This window comes from Mesoplodon mirus (genome assembly GCF_964341445.2).
Source record: "Mesoplodon mirus genome assembly, chromosome: 3".
In the NCBI taxonomy this organism is placed as follows: Eukaryota; Metazoa; Chordata; class Mammalia; order Artiodactyla; family Ziphiidae; genus Mesoplodon; species Mesoplodon mirus.
The window spans coordinates 78,491,149-78,513,477 of NC_138978.1; the positions used below are offsets into that span (position 1 = coordinate 78,491,149).

The 22,329-nt window shown below is 39.5% G+C and overlaps 1 protein-coding gene across 2 annotated transcripts in view; it reads right to left on the minus strand.

Annotated features, from left to right (window-relative positions):
- Positions 1-19,757: 19,757 nt before the first annotated feature.
- SYDE2 (synapse defective Rho GTPase homolog 2) overlaps positions 19,758-22,329 on the minus strand; it is a 38,124-nt gene continuing 35,552 nt past the window's right edge. The window contains exon 7 of one of the 2 annotated variants that reach the window (XM_082614271.1): positions 19,758-21,887. In XM_082614271.1, the coding sequence (XP_082470397.1) occupies positions 21,391-21,887 (497 nt within the window). In that variant the 3' untranslated portion in view covers positions 19,758-21,390. The remainder of the gene's footprint in view (positions 21,888-22,329) is intronic. The other variant, XM_082614272.1, reaches the window with a different exon arrangement.

Sequence of the window (22,329 nt, forward strand, 5' to 3'; positions counted from 1 at the left end):
GCACACTTCCACAGCCTCACTAATCCACCACTGTAAATAATTAACATCTCCCTGTGCCCTGCACCCCAGAGCCTGCTTGGGGTAGCTTCTCTGCACCCAGTTGCTAGGCTACCATTGCCAGGTCAGATACTATGTGACTGAGCAAGGCCCCCGCGAGGGAAATTAAATATCTCAGTGAAGGGCAAATTAAACCCTGTGTAATGAATTCACTCCTTCCATGGCTGGTGAACTGTTTGAGGGTCACAGGCTCATGTAAAACAAGTTCGCACCATCAGAGTAGAATCCCAAACATCAAAGAAACCAGCCATGGAGATCTACTGGGCAATTGATGGTTTAAAAAAATTGTGTAATTGCTTCCAAATGCTTTCTTGTTCACAAATATGACACTAAAAATATATGCAGCGAGTATGGTAAATAATATAGGTTGTGTTTCTCTGCAATAATGCCAACATTCTAAACTTAAAAGGACAGAAAATAAGGTTTCTCTAAGTCACCTGTACATGTGATATTCTAGACTGTTTTTATACTTTTATTAAAGAGGAAAAGGAAAGAAGATATGAAATAGATTTCATATTCTTCCCTGTCAACTAAAGATACATCTTCCAGTCCTTTTTAGAAGCCATATTTTTAAGAAGAATAATTCTCTTTTAAAAAACCACTGTAAAAAAAGAAAACAACTCTAAATTGAATCTAACATATGGCAGGTGTCTGCTTTATTTCAGCCTGAATAAACAAGCTAAATTAACCACTGAAACGGATAATAATTTTTCACTTTTAATGAAGTTTCTTGACTGTATGGATCTAAATATAACAAATTTAAAAAAAACAGAATACATTATCTCAATTATCCAGAAACCTAACCAGTAACTAGAACTTAAATGTATTCTAGTTTGGCAATGAACACTTTTGACAACAAAACACAAAAAAATGTCTTATTATTAGGTATTTTTTATTAGCGACCAGTTTCAGGATCCATCCAAACATCAGTAGGATTCAGACAGTCATGTCTGCAGGACGGAACAATAATTTTTTTAATATATATTTTTAAACTTTATTCTAGTTTCTTGGCTTCGTCGGGTCTTAGCTGTGGCATACGGGATCATCGTTGAGGCATGCGGGATCTTCCATTGGGTGCAAGGGCTCTTCGCGCAGGCTTCTCCCTAGCTGTGGCATGCCGGTTTTCTCTCTCTAGTTGTGGCACGCAGGCTCCAGAGTGTGTGGAATCTGTAGTTTACGGCACGCGGGCTCTCTAGTTGAGGTGCGTGAGATCAGTTGTCGTGGCGTGCGGGCTTAGCTGCCCGCCCCTCCACCCCCATGTGGAAATCTAGTTCCCTGACCAGGGATTAAACCCGCATCGCCTGCATTGGAAGACGGATTCTTTACCACTGGACCACCAGCGAAGTCCCCTGAACAATATTTCTGATGATCATTAGTATAGAGACAGCCAAGTAGAGTTTAAGCTCAGCTGCTCTCAACCTTTGTAATGTTGGGCAAATAACCTTCCTGATCCTCCATTTCTTCATCTAGTAAATAAGGATAATAATTCCCACTGCATAGAATTATCATGAAGATTATAGTCAGATAAAACATATGAAAGTTCCTTGTAAAATCTAATTGCTTTAAACATAAATATGTACAATAATAATAATAATAGATGGTGAACTATTTCAGAATTGTAAGGTGATTTTTTGAATCATCAAACAAGTTTACTTATGTTTACTGTAGTATATTTTTATTACATTATAATTCCTGATAGTGTTTAATTAATATTCAGCTAACCAAGATGTTCCATTCTCTTACCCCACCAAATATAAACAATTTATCTGTATTAGTAGCCAATTGATTTGGTTTAAAAATTAAATGGGGGCTTCCCTGGTGGCACAGTGGTTGAGAGTCTGCCTGCCGATGCAGGGGACACAGGTTCGTGCCCCGGTCCGAGAGGATCCCACATGCCGTGGAGCGGCTGGGCCCGTGAGCCATGGCTGCTGAGCCTGCGCATCCAGAGCCTGTGCTCCACAACGGGAGAGGCCACAACAGTGAGAGGCCCGCGTACTGAAAAAAAAAAAAAAATTAAATGGGTCTTAAAGTCTGAAACTTAGGGGAAAATTAGACATTATCTTAAGAAAGAGAGCTACCTGTTTAAGAGGTCAGAAGACATTTTGTATGTGCCTCTCAACCCCATCCACGTCAACCAGAGAGCCATGTCGCCAATCACTCAATTGCATGGGTTTTATTTTTTGAGACTATCAGAATTTTCTTTGTCTGCCCTTCTCCAGCCTCAGGAGTGAGCAAACCCCAGAAAAACACCTGGGCTCTAACTAGGGAGCCCTGGTGATGTGGCTGTGCATCCAGAGGTGTCTAGTCCCCAGAAATGACACACTGAAGACAGAGTTTGAAACAAATAGATTCTGCACCAGTTCATTATGAGAATCTTAATTTTAATTGATTCATAGTCATCTGGGCAGGAAGGGGGTGACAGATACCACCAGTGCTTGTCAAACAACCACATGCACCTTTATATTTTCCAGCTTCCTTTGCAGTTAGGTTGGGGCTATGACTGAATTCTGGGCAACAGGATGTGGGTAGAAATGGTAGAAGCCACTTCCAGGCTTTGCTTTAACTCATCTCATGAAATCCTCTGACTGTACCTTCCCCTGTTACGTGTTTCAGATGCCATATTTATAAAATAGAGAAAAGTCTCTCAACCTGTTTCAGACTTCCCACAGGCAGGAAATAAACCTTTCTTGTATTAAACCACCAAGACATCAGGGTTTATTTGTTACCCCTTCATAGCCTAGCCCATCCTGATGAAGTCAGATGAATGAGAGGACAGTCTCATTAGAAAACATGTGCATAACTGTTAGCTGGAAATCAGGAATTGGACTTAAATCTGTGCACATTTAATAAGACACTAGGAAAATTTAAAAAGCCATAACTAAAGATATCAAAAGAAAAAAAACTTTCTTAAATTGGAAATTACTTGTGCCTATGGGTTGAAAGAGTACACTATATTCCAAGCAAAGTCCAACTTATTCAGTAAGTGGGTGAATTGGGATTTACATGTTACTCCAAATCTCATGTTTTAAATACTCAACACTAAAGCCAAAGTGGTCATTTAAAAATCAGATCTGAACCCCATCACTTCCCCACTTTAAACCTTTCAATGGCTGGCCCTCATTGGCTTCAGGGTAGGGTCTAAGTTCTTTGCCTGCTTATGACACAGCCTGCTTGCTTTTTAAGCCTTACAGGTTTGCCTTCCCTCACTTCCCCTCCAGACATTGCAATCCATGCTCTTCTCCACAAGTGCTGTGCCCTCTTACCTCTGCTTCCTGGAAAATGCTATTCCCCTTCCATGGATAAAAAGCTACCAAGAATTCAAAAATGCTCTAAAATGAATTAGTATCTAATGCAGCAGAATAGTACCTACGCACCTTTTAAAAATAATAATTCATGTGTGGTCCTTCTATGGAAAAATGAACAGTGCTCACAAGAACTTGTTTTAGAGACTAAAAATGGAATTGACATGTGATATTAATAGTTTTCGAAGTTACAAAGTAAGAGAAGTATCTGGATCAGAATCAGGGCTTTGGAGTCAGAGAGAATTCTGAGCCACTTACAAGCTTTAGAGATTTAACCATGACAAACCTCTGCTGTGGCTGAATGAATTCTCAAAAATGGCTGCAGCAAGGGCTTCCCTAGTGGTGCAGTGGTTCAGAGTCCACCTGCCAATGCAGGGGACACGGGTTCGTGCCCCGGTCCGGGAAGATCCCACATGCCGCAGAGCGGCTAGGCCTGTGAGCCATGACCGCTGAGCCTGCGCATCCGGAGCCTGTGCTCCACAACGGGAGAGGCCACAACAGTGAGAGGTCCGCATACCACAAAAAATAAATAAATAAATAAATAAATGGCTGCAGCAATATTTCTGGTCCCATAAGCTCTTTAAAACCCTTGCACACCCCCATCAAAAGATAGACTCTAGGGCTTCCCTGGTGGCGCAGTGGTTGAGAGTCTGCCTGCCGATGCAGGGGACACGGGTTCGTGCCCCAGTCCGGGAGGATCCAGTATGCCGTGGAGTGGCTGGGCCCATGAGCCATGGCCGCTGAGCCTGCGCGTCCGGAGCCTGTGCTCCACAACGGGAGAGGCCACAACAGTGAGAGGCCCGCGTAACGCAAAAAAAAAAAAAAAAAAAAGATGGACTCTATTTCCCCTCCCCTTGAAATTGGGTGGGGCTTTGTGGTTGCCTCAAAGAATAGAATGCAGCAGAAATGATACTGCATGACTTCTGAGGCCAGGTCATACAGGGCAACACGGATATAGCTTCCATCTGGCCCACTCTCACTGGACACTCACTCTTAGAACCCAGCCACCATGTTGTGAGGAAGTCCAGGCTACATGGAGAAGACACATGTAAGTGTTCTAGTCAACAACCCCAGGTAAAGTTTCACCCAAAGGCCAGCATCAACCACCATGCATGTGAATGAATGAGACTTCAGATGATTCCATCCCTGAGCCGACGAGCTACCCCAGCTGATGCTGCATGGAAGAGAGAGGAGCTAACCCTGCCAAGATCTGCCAGAGACCAGATTTTTGAGCAAAGTAAACGCTGTCACTATGTTAAGCTGTTACGTTTTGGTGTGGTTTGTTACGTAGCTACAGGTCACTGGAAAAAACACCTTCTATGGCTCTTGTGATGATTAAATGAGATAGAACATAAAAAATTCCTAGTACATTGTCCAAAACATAGTAGGTCCTCAATAATGTTAGTTTCCTATAATGTGTCAATAATTATGGAAATTATTCCAAAATAGTATATTTATTTATTTCTATCCCTACTTTGTTCAAGGAAGGGTTATAAGAAGCATAGCATATAGTATCTCTGCTTTTAATACATATAATCTAGTAAGACTATTAACTATATAATCAAATGACTACAATAGAAAACAGAATGAAATAAGTTCTATGCACCTTAAAATTTGATAAATGTCCTTAATAAATATCGAACTATAAGTAGTGCAAACCTCTGGTGAGTAGGATTACTTTTAAGCAAGTAAAGAGGGGAAAGAGGTGCATAAAAGAATGTTCTTTCAACTGCATACTCCTCGGTATTGTTGGAATTACTACAGGAAACATGCATTTCTTTACTTATTATCCTCCTTTTACTGAAGTGTTACAAACAGTTGAGTGCACAAATTGTAAGCATGCAGCTGACTTAGTTTTTAGTTGTGTATACTCCCATGTAAGCATGTAACAATTACCCAAGCATGCATTAGTTCAATAAGATTTTTTTTCTTTTTTCTTTTTTTTTTTAAATTAATGAATTAATTTATTTATTTTTGGCTGCGTTGGGTCTTCGTTTCTGTGCGAGGGCTTTCTCCAGTTGTGGTGAGCGGGGGCCACTCTTCATTGCGGTGCGCAGGCCTCTCACTATCGTGGCCTCTCTTGTTGAGGAGCACAGGCTCCAGACGCGCAGGCTCAGTAGTTGTGGCGCACGGGCTTAGTTACTCCCTGGCATGTGGGATCTTCCCAGACCAGGGCTCGAACCCGTGTCTCCTGCATTGGCAGGCAGATTCTCAACCACTGCGCCACCAGGGAGGCCCAAGAATTTTTTTTTTTTTTTTTTTTAAAGCCATTGAATCGCACACTTTATTATTTATTTATTTATTTATTTATTTATTTTTGCGGTACACGGGCCTCTCACGGTTGTGGCCTCTCCCGTTGCGGAGCACAGGCTCCGGACACGCAGGCCCAGCGGCCATGGCTCACGGGCCCAGCCGCTCCGCGGCATGTGGGATCTTCCTAGACCTGGGCACGAACCCGTGTCCCCTGCATCGGCAGGCAGACTCTCAACCACTGCGCCACCAGGGAAGCCCCCAAGAATTTTTTAATTTGAAAAATTATTTGCAATACAAACTAGACAGTGGATCAGTACCTCTAAAACACAAATAACTTATAAATTCATAAGAAAACAATGTCTAAGTAGAAAATTGGCAATTTATAAATGTAGAAATACAAATGACCAAAAAACAAATAAAAGAAGTACATTTTTTTAAATTTTGGGTTTAAATGTAAAAATTTTGTTTTTAAATGTACTTCTTTGCCTGTACATTGGTTAGGAAAGAAAGATTAATAATTCCCAGTATTGGTGAAGTTTTAGAGAAAGGAGCACAGCAGAGGAGTGGAAAGCAGTTTGACAGGATGTATTTTTAAATGACTTCCATTTACAATTGCTCTCTAATGTGGAGATCTCTATGCTGAAAATTACAAAGCACTGATTAAATAAATCAAAGAAGACAAACAGAGACTTACGTTTATAAATTGGAAGACCCTGCATAATAAAGATGTCAGTTCTCCCCCAAATGATATATAGATTTAATGCAATTCCTATCAAAATTCCAGCTAGCTTCTTTGTAGACATAGACAAGCTTATTCTAAAGTTTATATCATAAGGGAAAGACTCTGGGATAGTGTATTAATTATACTTTTAACTTCTGTAAATTGATTCTTTGACATCTACAAAATGGCTACCAGTTGTTCCCAGGTAAACCCTGGTCCACCCCAAAATATCTGGAGACTTGAGATAGCTCTGAACAATAGGCTCTAACAGTAAGAGTGAACACAAATTTTGCAGGGTGCCACTTTCAAATGCACCTAACCAGTCCTAAGCCAGCCTACCCCAACTCACCCATTCCTCCAGCAGGAATCACAATAAAGGCTCTTGCCCACGGGTCTCACAACCTACCCCAGTGCTTCCCCTGAGTGGCCTTGCGTGGTAGCTGCATCCCCCAGCCTCGCCTCTCACCCCCCGGAACTGTGAGCATAACAACCGTGAAACTCTTTCTGCTTTTTCTCTCTTGATCTGTGTCTGCCCTCACCATACCTCACCCGTGCTAATATGGTTAAAACAGCTAGCCCAAACAATTTTGTAAAAGAAGAAGAAAGTGGAGGAACCAATCTTCTTGATGTTGAGATGATGTATAACTATATTTATCGACCAGGAAATATACACAGAATATGACACTGAGTTAAAAAATACGTATAGAACAGTACATATATGGTCCCATTTTTGTAAGATGTCATATATGTCACTACATAAATATTACACGGACTCTGAGTTGTCTGAAAGTATAGTCACCAACATGTAACCAATCCATTTTCTGGATGTTCAGAGTTCTGATGATTTTTACTTTCATCTTTGTACTTTTCATATTGTCTGAATTTTTAAAGACAAACTGTTCTTATTAAAAAGAAACAAAGCCAGCTTTTAAAAAATCTATTAGCTTTAAACAAATATCATGCAAGAATAAAAGATATTAGAGAAATATTTCTGATGACTTTGAATATTTTATTTTGTAGTATCAAAACTCTTGCTCGGACTTCCCTGGTGGCGCAGTGGTTGGGGGTCTGCCTGCCAATGCAGGGGACACGGGTTCGGGCCCTGGTCTGGGAGGATCCCACATGCTGCGGAGCAGCTGGGCCCGTGCGCCACAACTACTGAGCCCACGAGCCACAACTACTGAGCCCACGTGCCACACTACTGAAGCCTGCGCACCTAGAGCCCGTGCTGTGCAACGGGGGAGGCCACCGCAATGAGAAGCCCATGCACTGCAACCAAGAGTGGCCCCCACTCTCCACAACTGGAGAACGCCTGCAGGCAGCAGCGAACACCCAGCACAGCCAAAAATAAATAAATTAAAAAAAAAACAAAAAACTCTTGCTCAAGCAAATATGCCTTAGAAAGGAATGAAGACCTGCAAGCATTTGCAAAACAGCATTCTAAGCTTGGACATGCCCAGGTTGCTTTATTTTTGCCACCGACTAGCCCGAAGGACCCAAGCCTAGAGCAGGGGTTCTCAGCCTGGCTTGCAAGTGAAAATGACCTGCAGTGACTATAAAAGGACAGATGCTCAGGCAGGGTTAAGAATCACTGGTCAAAAGCAGCAGACATAGGAGAACAAGCAATCACAGGAAGGCATCTATTCTAGCTGCTTCTGAGGAAGCTCCTTCTGAATTTAGGCCTGAAGAATTAGGCAGGTGAAGGCAAGCTGGGATGGAGGAGCTAAACAGGGTTTCTCAATCTTGGCACTGTTGTCATCTGGGGTTGAATAATTCCTTGCTGTGAGGGGCTGTCATCTGTATTATGGGAGGTTTGGCAGTATCCCTGGCCTCTACTCACTAGATGCAAATAACATTTCTTCAGTTATGACAACAAAAATGTCTCCAGTTATTGCAACTGTCCCTGTGGGGGAAGTGCAGGCAAAACTGGCACCTCTCATCCCAAGAACCACTGGGCTAGAAGGGAAGCAGGGAGTTCTCTGGAGCAGGAACTTCACTGCAGAGATGTAGGACCAAAGTCAAGCAACGCCCCAGCAGCTTGGTGCAGGGAGAGTGGGGACAGGGAAGGCAAGAAGCAGGTGAGTTTAGGAGGTAAGGGAGCCACTACCTACATCATAAAACGCCATGATGAACTCATATTTTCATCACATTTTCAATGTACAATTTTGCTCTGAAGTCTGCAAATCATTCATTGAGAGAAAAACAGCTAACCGAAACAATTAACAAGTAACAAATTTTAAAAATAGCAAAAATTAATCGCAAAAGACTGTGAAGTAGACTTCTGTGTTAGTTTCCTAACAAATTACCACAAACTTAGAAGCTTAAAGCAATAGAAATTTGTTATTTTACGGTTCTAGAGGCCAGAAGTCCGAACTGGGTCTCGCAGGACAGCTTTCTTCTGGAGGCAGTGGAGACCCTGCTTCTCCTCCTCCTGGCATCCCTCCTTCACAGCTCGTTACTCAGCTCCGCTTCCACCTTCACTGCCCTTCACCTCTTCTGTGGTCAGACCTCCCTTGGCCTTTTATAAGGACACTTGTGTTTAGATTTAGGGCGCATCTGGATAATCCAGGGACATCTCCCCAACCCAAATCTTTCTCAGGGGTGGAACAGGAGACGAGGAGAAGTGGGTGAGCATTCTGCTTTAATGAAGACAGCTAATCTTCATTAATGGCTACATGGCTCATCTCCTTGAATCCATTATACCCGTCACTCGAGATTTTTTGAAGCAAAGGGAGCAAAGGAACATTTTTTAAGAGGTCTGTATCACTTGAGCATTTTATAACGGGCCTTTATGGTTTGACAGTGGCTGTCTTTACTGCTGAAAACTGTTAATTGATTCCACCCTACTAATAACGATAGCTAACATCTCATGAACCCTCACTAAATGCTCCTAAATGCTTTTTTTTAAATAAACAACATTGAATTGTACACTTTATTTTTATTTTTTTATTTTTTATTATTTATTTATTTATGGCTGCGTTGGGTCCTTGCTGCTGTGCGCGGGCCCCCCCTAGTTGCAGCAAGCGGGGGCCACTGTTCCCTGCGGCGCGCGGGCCCCTCATCACTGTGGCCTCTCTTGTTGCAGAGCACGGGCTCCAGGCGCACAGGCCTCAGCAGCTGTAGTGCACGGGCTTAGTTGCTCCGTGGCATGTGGGATCCCCCTGGACCAGGGCTCGAACACGTGTCACCTGCATTGGCAGGCGGACTCCCAACCACTGCATCACCCGGGAAGCCCCTAAATGCTTTAATATATTTTAATCCCCTCAACGATTCTGTGAGGTAGTGGGTACCATACCCATTTTACAGTCAAGAAAACTGAGACATAGAAAAATCAAGTTACTGTTCCAAGATATATGAGACACAAACCAAGACTGTCTCCAGAGTTCCTGCTCTCACAGGCCATATTATACTATGAATCTCAGAATATTGTGCTACTTGAATCTCATATGTACAATACACAAATATACACATGTACACACTTTTAACAGTGTTACTAAGGTATAATTTACATGAAACACACTGTATATATTTAAAATATACAACTGGTTAGGTTTTGACTTATGCATACATGCATGAAATTATCACCAAAATCAAGAAATAAACATATCCATCAACCCAAAAGTTTCCTCATGCTCCTTTTTAATAGCTCCCTCTAACATCTTCCCCTCAGTTCCCAGGTTATTGCTGATCTGCTATTTCTATTACTATAGGTTAACTTGTATTTTTCTAGAATTTTATATAAATGGAATTGTATGGTATATACTTATTTTGTCTTATTCTTTCACTTTTGAGATTCATCCATGTTGTGTATCAATAGTTCATTACTTTTCATTGCTGAATTGTATTCCATTATATGGATATACCACAATTTGTTTGATGAACATTTGGATTGGTTATTTCCTCTTTGGGTTCATTACAAATTATTCTCCTACAGTCATTCTTGTCCAAACCTTTTTATGGACATATGCTTTTTTTTTCTCTTAGATAAATATCCAGGAGTAGAATGTCTGGATCACATGGTGTGGATAGATATAACTTTTTAAGATATTGCCAAATGTTTCCAAACAATTTACACTGCCACCAGCAGTGATGGGAGTTCTAGTTCCTGTACATTCTAACCAGTGTGGTCAGTCTTTTAAAATTAACCATTCTAATTAGGATGTAGTGTTATCTTACTGTAGTTTTAATTTGCATTTCCCTAATAACTAATGCTGTTGAGCTTATTTTCATGTGTTTGTTTTCTGTCCACATATCTTCTTTCATGAAATGTTTGTTCACATAGTTTGCTCATTCTTTTCTTTTACTATTCAGGTTTGGGAGTTTTCTGTATACAAGTCCTTTACCAAATACATGCAAACATTTACTCCCACTCTGGTTTATCTTATCATTCTAACAGTTTTTCAAAGGGCAGAATTTTTTAATTTTGATGAATTTCAGTTGAGCAATTTGTTTTTTTTTTAATGGATCATGTTTTTGGTGACCTGAGAAATTTTTGCATAACCCAAGATTTTTTTCTAGAAGTTTTATACTTTTAGGCTTTACATTTAGATATATGATACTTTTCTAGCTGATTTTTATATATGATATAAGATATATTATTGAAGGTGGGATTTTTTTTTTTTTTTTTGCATATGAATATCCAATTGTTTCAACAACACTTGTTGAAAAACCTATCCTTTCTCCCCTGGATTTCTTTTGCCAAAAATCAGTCATCCATATACGTATGAGTCTGTTTCTGAACTCTCTATTATGTTTCTTGGATTTATTCATCTATCCTGATGCCGATACCATGCTGTCTTGATTACTATCACTTTATAAGTCATCTTAAATTCAGGTAGTATTGGTTCTCCAACATTGTTCTTTTTTTTTTCAATGTTGTTTTGGCTAGCCTAGGCCTTCATATGTTAATTTACATATGCAATTCTGACTTTCATAAAATTTCCATTAAGTGATTTGCTAGAAACCCAAGCCCTTTGTGACTTGGACCCTGTATAAATGCATTAAGGATAGAGCTGATAATGGCTTAAGTACTGTTCTGTGATGGCTTAGGATGTAAGTAGATATGGGAAAGGGAGACGGCTCATACAAAAGCTGACAATCTTCCAGAAGTGAATGTGACATTGGAAGGGTAACAGCAGCAGCAAGGGAGCCCACAGTCAACAGGGCTCGAGGCTCCAGAGCTGGCATACGGCCTCAGGGCCTTGAGGAGAAAAGGACTGACCAAGAGAGGCAAGAATATGCCGCATTTCGGCCACTGTGCAGATTAACCAGAGTGCCAAATGGCAGCAATTTCCTAGGGATTACCCGGAAGATCTTTACATGTTGTTTTTGGCTGCCAACATGCAGTTCAGCGTTTCAATTTCCTGCTCCATTTGACCAAGGGTCCCCAAGTTCATCCTGTGACATTTGGTCACTGGAGGAGGAAGCAATAGGAGGTAATTGTTGGGCGATAACATCCTGTTCTTCTCCTGTTTCTGTAAAAGGGAGGAAACTTCCCCACCTCTCAAGGGGAAAGAGTATGGGAAGAACTCTTCAGCTTCTCTCTGCCCCTCATTAACTATTCCCAAAGTCACAAGAAGATGGACTTATTTGAGTGGGGAGTGGAGCAAGACTTGAGCCTGCTTGGCTGGGTGCTTCTCTGTTCCCTCATGCTCAGAGCCAGCCTGTTGGTAATATTCACTTGTTTTTATATCTCTGACAGGCTCTACCTCTGCCAGGGGAGGCTTGATTTTAACCAATGCTGCCAGTGACTGGTGGGGACAATCAGATCACAGGGATGTAGAAAGAAGCCCAGTTCACCATAGACCCAAGTCACATTCTCCAGCTTACTTTTATCAGTAGTGAATCTGATTGGCTCTAATTTCAGGAGGGAAAGATAGGCGTGTTGCCGGACTCCTACCTCACCTATGTTAGCAGAGGTAGTTGAGAGGAAGATGTGCTGGCAGGAGAGGGCTAAAAGTGTAAGAGGAAACAAAATGGAAAATGTGGTCAGGGCCACAGCACTGAGAAGTCCCCAGAGTAGGAACTCAGGCTGCAAGGATTGGGCTTTGGCTCTGTTCCTGCTGGTGCGGGGACTGTTGGACCACTGGGGTTGACAGCATAGGGCTCATGAAGAATGGACCATGCTTGGGACATATGTCAGACAGGCTGCAGACAGATCCTTCCTAGCCCTGCTAGGAAATCCTTCACCTCTCTCCATTGCCAGCTCAAGGTGAGATTCGGGCAAATCTGCATGTGGTGTTTTGTCCCTCAAAAAGAGAACAGCCTGGTGTCATCTGTGTGTCCAACTTCCAAATCAACTTTGACTTTTCGTGTCCCAATCTTTGTGGTAGGAAAATCGGATAGAACAGAGACTATAATTCAGTATTGCCCTAAGTGTGGTATGCATGCCAAAGTGTACATTATGAATTTGTTTTAGTGTATTGAAAAAAATATATGTAGTTAACTTGTTTATGACAAATGATACTGGTTTTCCATTTATGGTAGCAATGTGAAGTTTTACTTTAATAATAAATTTAATTGAAAAAAATTTTAGAGAAAATTAGAAAATAATATTACCCATGGTACTTGAATATGGCAGAAATTATAGAGGTTTTCTGTGAATGATGGAAGTCTGGGATAGCTAAAAGCAATGTGGAAAGGAACACAAGACATCCAAAGTACGCATTACTTTTTAGAGGATTTTCATAGCAATTGATCTTTCTAATGATGATGAAACCTAGGATTTGCAGTGAATTCACATATTCCATGACTCTTTTAGAGGTTAATTATAATCACACAAAGTTGATCTCCGATTCAATTTTTTGTGGCGTCCAAAATGACACATTGTGACATGTACAGGAATTCTGTGACTTACTTTAAAATGTACCAAAAATTAAGAGAGATAATGGTGGATACATGGATATTTGATCAAGCAAATACATCAAAATGCTTACAATTATAGACTCTAGATGATAGATATGTGAGTGTTCACTGTATAATTTTTAACTTTTCTTTATACTTTAAATGTTCATAATAAAATGTTGATGGAAAAAGTCATTAACGTGCCTTCTTTTATGCATAGATTGATTGACTTTACAGGTGACTTTTGACATCATGTACAGATCAAAAACAGATTCATAACCTAGGACAGATGGCACTTTATGCTCTGACATTTCTCATCTACCCGGTTTAGACAAGCTGTTTTCACTTACCTAATGATTCAAACTTGCTCTTGGGTTAAAATGTGGCCTTTACACTGGCGACAGGGGGGAAAGTCAGGCAAGAAGAGATGCAAAGAGATCCCTTTTCTTGAACAAAGGTCAGGAACAAGGGGTCACTGTTCAGTATCTGGTTGCTGTGAAAAAATGTGAGCTGCAGGCTCATCACTTTCACATAAACATCTTGAATGCAAAGAACTTTCCCTTTTCTTGATTTAATATCCATTGTACTTTTCTAAAGTTGGAATTTTAAACTCTCATTGGAAGAGTTTATTTTGAAGGGTAGAATTTCCAGTCAAAGAAATATGTAGAATATTGAGGGCAACACCAAGTTCTCACTACATAATACTTCCATTAAGCCAAAAAAGAAAGATTAACTCAACTGACTTAAAAGCATGCCAATGGCCTTATCAAACAAATAAGGATTAGGTTAACCCAACTCAGGGGCAATATTTAGGCATTTTTTCACTTCGTTAAAACAAACACTTGTTTGAGAAAAATAAAAACATTAAATGTAGTGCCTGGCTCCCACAGTGGTCTCTGCTATTCTCTCTAATTAAAAAAAAAAGGGGGCCTCCCTGGTGGCGCAGTGGTTGAGAGTCCGCCTGCCGATGCAGGGGATACGGGTTCGTGCCCCGTTCTGGGAGGATCCCATATGCCGCGGAGCGGCTGGGCCCGTGAGCCATGGCCGCTGGGCCTGCGCATCCGGAGCCTGTGCTCCGCAACGGGAGAGGCCACAACAGTGAGAGGCCCGCATACCGCAAAAAAAAAAAAAAAAAAAAAAAAAAAAAAGGAATTCTAAATATTTATAGGGTCCATTCAACTTTATGAAAATATTTTTTAACAAAATGAAAAATAAGTTTTTCTAGTTCTAGTAAAAAGTGCACAAAAATTAAGAGGATATTCTTCATCACGATTTCTGTAAAGAAATAAATGATGCATTTTAACAAAAGCTTTCTTAGAAACCTTCCTTTCTTATGGTGAGATGTACTTTTTCACACATCATTTAAATAATTGGTTCTACTGAGCTCTGCAGCAAAAAATTACTACAAAAAATTACCCCAAATTACCAATCCATTAACGTTTTTTTTTTTTGTTTGTGTTTTTTTTTTTTTTTTTTGCGGTACGCGGGCCTCTCACTGTTGTGGCCTCTCCCATTGCGGAGCACAGGCTCCGGACGTGCAGGCTCAGCGGCCATGGCTCACGGGCCCAGCCGCTCCGCGGCATGTGGGATCTTCCCGGACCGGGGCACGAACCCGTGTCCCCTGCATCGGCAGGCGGACTCTCAACCACTGCACCACCAGGGAAGCCCCTCCACTAACGTTTTAAGTCACTAATTTTCCCAGTGCCACTCTAGTTCCAAAAGGAACATAAATTATTTAAAAAAGAGAGAGACGAAAGAAAGAAAGAAAAAGAAAGAAAGACAGAGAGAAAGGAAGAAAGAAAGAGAGAGAAGGCATTACTTTCTTAACCATAAAATGATTTATTGCTCAGGAGTGAATATTTGAAATATTACAGAGACATTGCATCACATAGTCCTTCGTCTTTTCCTGACAAAAGATAAGCATCCTCGGGGCTTCCCTGGTGGCACAGTGGTTAAGAATCTGCCTGCCAATGCAGGGGACACAGGTTCGAGCCCTGGTCTGGGAAGATCCTACATGCTGTGGAACAACTAAGCCCATGTGCCACAACTATTGAAGTCTGTGAGCCTAGAGCCTGTGCTCCGCAACAAGAGAAGCCACTGCAATGAGAAGCCCTTGCACTGCAACGAAGAGCAGCCTGTGCTCGCCACAACTAGAGAAAGCCTGCACGCAGCAACAAAGACCCAACACAGACAAAAATAAATAAATAAAATAAATAAATTTTATAAAAAAGATAAGCATTCTCTAAGCATTCTCTAAGAATCCCTGTTTATTCATTCATTTATTAATAATTAACTGAACATCTTCTATGTTAAAAAGTCCTAGGCCTATGGCAATGAACTAGATATACAAGGTCCCCACCGCCATGGAAATTACATTCAAGAAGGGTGGACACAGATAATAATCAAATAAACAAGGTAATTTCAGATATTGATACACGTCTTGATAAAAATAAGGCAGGAAACATTTTCCAAAGTTATAAATGTCTATAGTTTAATCATTTAATAGCATAACTATCTTGTACTTGTTACAAGAAACAGAAATCTCCATCTTCTTCCTCCCCAATTCTCAAAGCAGTTACTGATTGGGTTGACATCTAAGCAGAGATGTGAGATACCAAAAACCCACCCAAGTAAGATCTAGATAAGGAGCTTTCCAGACACTGGGAATGGCAAGTGCAAAGATCCTAAGACAGAAATGAGGTCTGCAGTGTTGCTGAAGCACAGAGAGCAAGGGAAAAAGCCCAGGAAAGGATGTGGTTTATCTTTTTTAAAGATTACTCTAGCTTCAATGGGTGGAATGGATTGTGGGTGTGGAGAGCGGAGAGTGATAGCAAAGAGATGAAATAGGAAGCGACTGAGAGATGATGGTGGCTTGGACTAGGGTGTTAGTAGTGACAAACTTAAGTGCACAGTTTCAGGAAATATCGTAGTCAGAACTGCTGACAGGTTGTGTATGAAGGGTAAGAGAAAGACTCCAAGTTTGGGGCAACAGGGCGAGATGAACCCTAGGGAACTGTTGTGGACTTTTGTCACTGCTCAGCCTGCTCAGCATCTAAATCTTTTTTTTATTTTCATAGAATTTACCTTTGTGTAAGTTTCAGAGAAACGATGCTGACTAATTGCTCTCTGACTCCTGGAAGCTGGGGCACAATCTGATGTTTCTGTCACAGACTTTGAATCAGGAATGATAGCACTTCAATGTTTAATCATGTATGAGCCTTACTGAATTCAAAGTGAACACTGGACAGAGAAAAGAGAAATCTTTGTACCAGATTCCTCAGGTCAGCAAGACTCAAATTAGGACTTGTTATTGATTATTAAACATTCTACAACTTTATCACTCTCCAAGTAGCTAAAAATTGATGTTTTTAAATTATAAAATCCTAAGCCTCAAAGTCATTCTGTGGTTTGGAACTAAATGCTTTCCAGGAACCGTATCACTCCCAAACCTGTTTCTTTTTTTTTTTTTTTTTTTTTTTTTTTTGCTCTACGCGGGCCTCTCACTGCTGTGGCCTCTCCCGTTGCGGAGCACAGGCTCCGGACACACAGGCTCCGCGGCCATGGCTCGCGGGCCCAGCCGCTGCGCGGCATGTGGGATCTTCCGGGATAGGGGCACGAACCCGTGTCCCCTGCATCGGCAGGCGGACTCTCAACCACTGCGCCACCAGGGAAGCCCCCAAACCTGTTTCTTTAGGATCCCTAATATAAAGCTACACAATCTGAAAATTTCCAAAGACAGTTATGATGTGGGACTTTGCTTAGATATATATGAAGTCTTCTTGCTTTTTTATTCTTGAAGTGACTCTATGGGCATCATCACCAGGTACAGAAGCATTAGTACTTATAGTTAACAGGACTTTATAAGGCATTTCGATAACCACTGTATTAATAATAGCAACATCCATTACAAGGAACTCATTTAAAAAAATACAGTAAAGTCATCTCAGTCCCATTTGATAGCAACTCCATCCTTCAGTTGCTCAGGTTTTACTCTTTTCTCTCACAGTCCACTGGCAGGTTTCTTTGGTTCCTACTTCAAAAAGTATTGAAAATACAATCACTTCTATTGTCTCCTCCCTGGTCTGAATCACCTTCTTTCTTTCCTGGATTACTGCAAAGCTGGAGGCTAGAAGATAATAGAGAGATGTCTTCAAAGTATTAAAGGTAAATGAGTCTGAACCTAGAACTGTAAGTCCAATCAAAGTGAAGTATGGAGAAGAAATAAAGGCCTTGTCAGACAGGTAAGGACTCAAAGTTTATCTCCCATGCGCCCTGTTTTGAGAGGTTCGTGTCTGTGTGTGTGTGGGGGGGGTGGTTACTTATAAATATGCTTCAGCAAACAAATCAAAAAACAACAAAAAAATGAAAACAAGAAAGAATAGGAGGGACTTCCCTGGAGGACCAATGGGTAAGACTACATGCTTCCACGGCAGGGGGCACAGGTTCAATCCCTGGTCAGGGAACTAAGATCCCGCATGCCATGTGGCAAGGCCAAAAGAAAAAAAAAGTCATGAAAGAATAGGAAACAAAAAAAGTAGCACATAGGAGTGTAAAGAAAATACATCCCAAGATAACAGCTAAAAATCACTTTGCCCAAGTGTGATAAAGCTGATTAAGAAGCTTAAAATGATCTCAGGGTTTATAGTAAAGAAAATATTTTTCTTCTGTCAAAGAAAAATAAAGGCAACAATACACTTCAGGATGAGAGCTAAAAGCACTCTGAACAAATTTGGTAATTCAGTGATAAAGCAAGTATTATAGTAATGGAAGTATTTTTCTTCTGTCCAAAAAAAAGGTAATTTCTTACTCCAAGAAAAATGAACATTTTCAAAAGCCATGACCCAATTATGAAGCAAGTAACACACAGTATGATTTGGAGAAATTGATGGCTATAAGATAAAATAATCCATTTGACCTTTAGTTTGTATTCTGCTTAAATCAGTATATAGACTTAAGAATATAAGATTAGAGATATTGTAGAATCACCTGGTTTACCCATGAATATTTCTGCACAATCTAGCACAACTGCTAGTTATTGATTTATAGTTTTTAGCATCAATATATAAAGGAAAAACATACGTCAAGTATAGTTCTCCAAAACAATACACATTTATTAATGATTGATTATATAAACTGCCCTTTACCTTCAACTTACGGAAGTTGAAGGTAAAGGGCAGTAATGATTTGGAAAGTAAGTACAGGGTTGGTCATTTCCACAATGGTATGGAGTCAAGAGATACTGTTTAAAACTGATGGATCAAGGAATAACAAAGTTATAGAGGAAACCAAAAGAAAAACTAAAAAAAATAAATGGGGAGGAGGAATGGAGTGAGATAAATTGCTTATCACTCATAATGGACAACCAACAGATATCGCTTAAATAACAAATCAAGAAACAGCAGCAGTAAACCTAGAGTGATAGAGGAAGCCACCTAAAGAATAAAGTGATTGTTTCCTCTGAGAAGTGGGGTTGACGTGGATGTCAGAGAGGAACACTTTTAGTTTTTATTTTCCATCTACCTGAATTGTTTAAAGTTTTTGTTCAGGTACATGCACTGAAACTAAAATTGTTTTTAATCCTAAAAACCATTAGCGCTGGCAGGCTTAGTCGGGAATGAGAGCTGACTGTCTAACAGTGCAGGAAGATCCCAGATTACAAAAAGCAGGTATAGAAGCTCAAAATAGATTTGAAGTAAAAGGCCATATTAAATAAAGCCATAGGGCTTCCCTGGTGGCACAAAGGTTGAGAGTCCGCCTGCCGATACAGGGGACACGGGTTCATGCCCCGGTCTGGGAGGATCCCACATGCCGCGGAGCGGCTGGGCCCGTGAGCCATGGCCGCTGAGCCTGTGCGTCCGGAGCCTGTGCTCCGCAATGGGAGAAGCCACAACAGTGAGAGGCCCGCGTAAAGAAAATAAATAAATAAATAAAGGCATATACCTATTGAGCACTTCTGAATACAGCAGAGTCTATAAAAGAGGTTTATTGGGCTTCCCTGGTGGCGCAGTGGTTAAGAATCCACCTGCCAATGCAGGGGACACAGGTTCCAGCCCTGGCCCAGGAAGACTGCACATGCTGTGGAGAAACTAAGCCCGTGTGCCACAGCTACTGAGCCTGAGCTCTAGAGGCCACAAGCCACAACTACTGAGCCCACGTGCCACAACTACTGAAGCCCACGTGCCTAGAGCCCGTGCTTTGCAACAAGAGAAGCCACAATGAGAAGCCCGCGCACAACAATGAAGACCCAACACAGCCAAAAATAAATAAATTAATTAATTTAAAAAATAAAAAAATAAGAGGTTTATAATGACAGTGATTTAAACAACAAATGTTTAGTATTTTCTACTTAAGATGGCAGAGATCAACTTTAAAACTATTCCCATTCAAAATAACGTAACAAAATAAGTGTGGCCCTTAAAGTACTGCAGATTCTGGAAAACTCAATTTTGGACAAAAAAAAAGTTATTACATATATTTATGGATAATATATGATGGTCCAATACTTTAACATGTTCACTTTAAAAGAATGACTTTAAAATAAGTGACCCTTAAAAATCATTATAATAATTAATAGCATGACACCAAGGTTATATATTTTAATAAAGCTTTTACATTTCTGGAACAACTGAGTAATTCATACAATATGTGTGATATAGCAAACAAAAGGAAGAAGACTGACACAGTCTTCTTACAAAATATTTAGGTACATTTCTATTGACTGTTTACTTAATATATATATATATATCTGTCACATATTATTTTGGGATTCTTCTGAATTGTTATACAAAGCTTTAAAAATGAAAATTTCATATAAAAATAGTTATTCATCTGTTTTTTTAACAAGTAAATTTTCAAATTAAATAACAAGGTGTTCCACTTATCAATGTATATTGCATAGAAATCGTTAAATACTTTAATATTTAGAAAAACATCAAGGAGTCAGTTTTTTTAATGGCTGCTACATCTTTAAGTTGATAACTCAAATTTTATTAATAATTTTAAATTACACATTCTGTAGGTATAAAAGTTTAAAAAAATACATTCCAACTTAATAAAAAAACTTCTAAATTTACATTTTCAAACAATGTTGTGATTGCTATAATGACTATCTTGAAGATATAATTAGCCAAAATAAGTTAATTTTTAAAAATCAATAACATGTAGTATGCTGGCAAGATTTCTTTAGAAACAAATGAAGGTAATTATAAAGTCAGTTATATATGTATTATTACAAATAAATATGTTCTAAGTATAATTACTTTGTTTTAAAAAGCAGAAGATAAAAACACATAGATTAGGTGAAGAATTTTAAATTTAAGTCACCAGTGCAGAAATCTCAAAACTTAATCCCTTAAAAAATTAGAAGATTTCAATTTAAAGTATGACTTCTCACTGGAAATATTGTGACTTTCTGTGAATCAAAAAAGGAAAGTCTATTTTTTCTATATTTGGATGTTTCTAGTGTTTTGGTTCAAGTGTTTCTATGCAACTCCTCCTTTAACTTAAATGTTATTTCCCTGAAAAGGACATTTTTAAGCTAATGATTTTGGCCTCATGACATATATTTTAAAGATACATGTGATTCTGCAGCCAATCACTCCCCTCATTCTAACACCTATATATATATGCACTTATAAATATATACATATTTTTGGGATTATAAAAATATTTAATTTTATGTTTAAATAATTACTGAATGTTAATATAGAATACATTAATATTTGTATAATTTTACTTTTATTTATAAAAAGGTTTTCTTATAGCAGCATTTGCATTGCAAATGAAATGTGATTGAATGATGTTGCAGTGTGCATGGACTCATACTGCAAATCAGACTAAGCAGCCACAGCATTCTTCTGGAAGGAACATCTGTTTCAGAAAGGCAGTTCCTATAAAGTACAAAAATCTTGAGGGGCTAATAACTTATGTGAATCTTAGAAGTGCATTTTAAAGTTATATCCATAGAATTGGCAAGATTTAAACAAATATCCACAAGAAGTCCAGGTTATCCTTTTACCTCAAGACAAATTTTCTAATGAAATAAGTAAAAATTATGTTAATGAATGGTGTTTTTAATTGAATCACATGAACCTGTTAGAAAGTAACTGAAGCTTTCAAGAGTAAAAAATTTAAAACATCACTGTGAGAGATATAAGAAAGTGACAAAGATTGATGTGAAACCTAAGACATTATTATAAAAAAAACCTCTCAACCTCAAACACTCATATTAAGCTTGTTTTTGTTGAGTTCACGCTCCAGATTTCCAATCAAAGTATCGATGCTTTCTTGTAGGTCTTTGAGATTGACTTTTCGGTCCCTAGACTCAATAGCCTGCATTGTCAAATATGTCTGAAATGTGCACTCTTTGGATGTGGGAGTTGGCTGTTCAATCATGATCTCTGGTTCATACATTTTGCTACAGTTTTCTCCATTTTCTCTGTCTTCTGAAGGCACATCGTCATAATCCACATCATTTAAATTTTCTTTCATATTTAAAAAGTAGTTTTCTCCACAGCTGCTCCAGTCTCCTGCATAACGATTACTTAGTGGGCTGTCTAATCTGGTTTGCCTTGGCCTAAGTAGTCTTGATGAATCAGTACCACTCAAATTTAACAGGTAAGGTCGTTCTTTCTTCCGCCTCAAATAATTTAGAGAAGACTTCTGCTCTGGGAACAAATTGTTTGCTGATTCTTTGATAGTTAAACGTTGCACTAGAAACAAACAATAAATTTGCTTTAGCGACAGTAATCCAACTGAATCCAGTTTAAAAACACAGAGCTAAATATAAGTCATTTAATAATCAACTACAAACATGCATTAGAACAAACATGCACACTACCAAAACAAAGCATTCCATAATTATTTTTTCTATCATCAGACATAATCAAGATTAGGGACAGAAGCCAGTAGAATGTTCAGTGGTGCTAATTCATGCTATATCACAACATCCCAAAATAAATTTCCAATGTTGATTAGCTTTCTGTGCTAGTTAATTATTATCTAGATGTAATTCAAACAGTAGCTAAGCTGGTAGCTTCTTCTAAACTAAAAGCTACAGCAAAAAGCAGGCAAGGCATGTTGGAGTACAAATGAAACAAAAGTTCCTTCATCTGCAAACATCTAAATGAGGCCAAGGCATCTAAAGTGCTCACT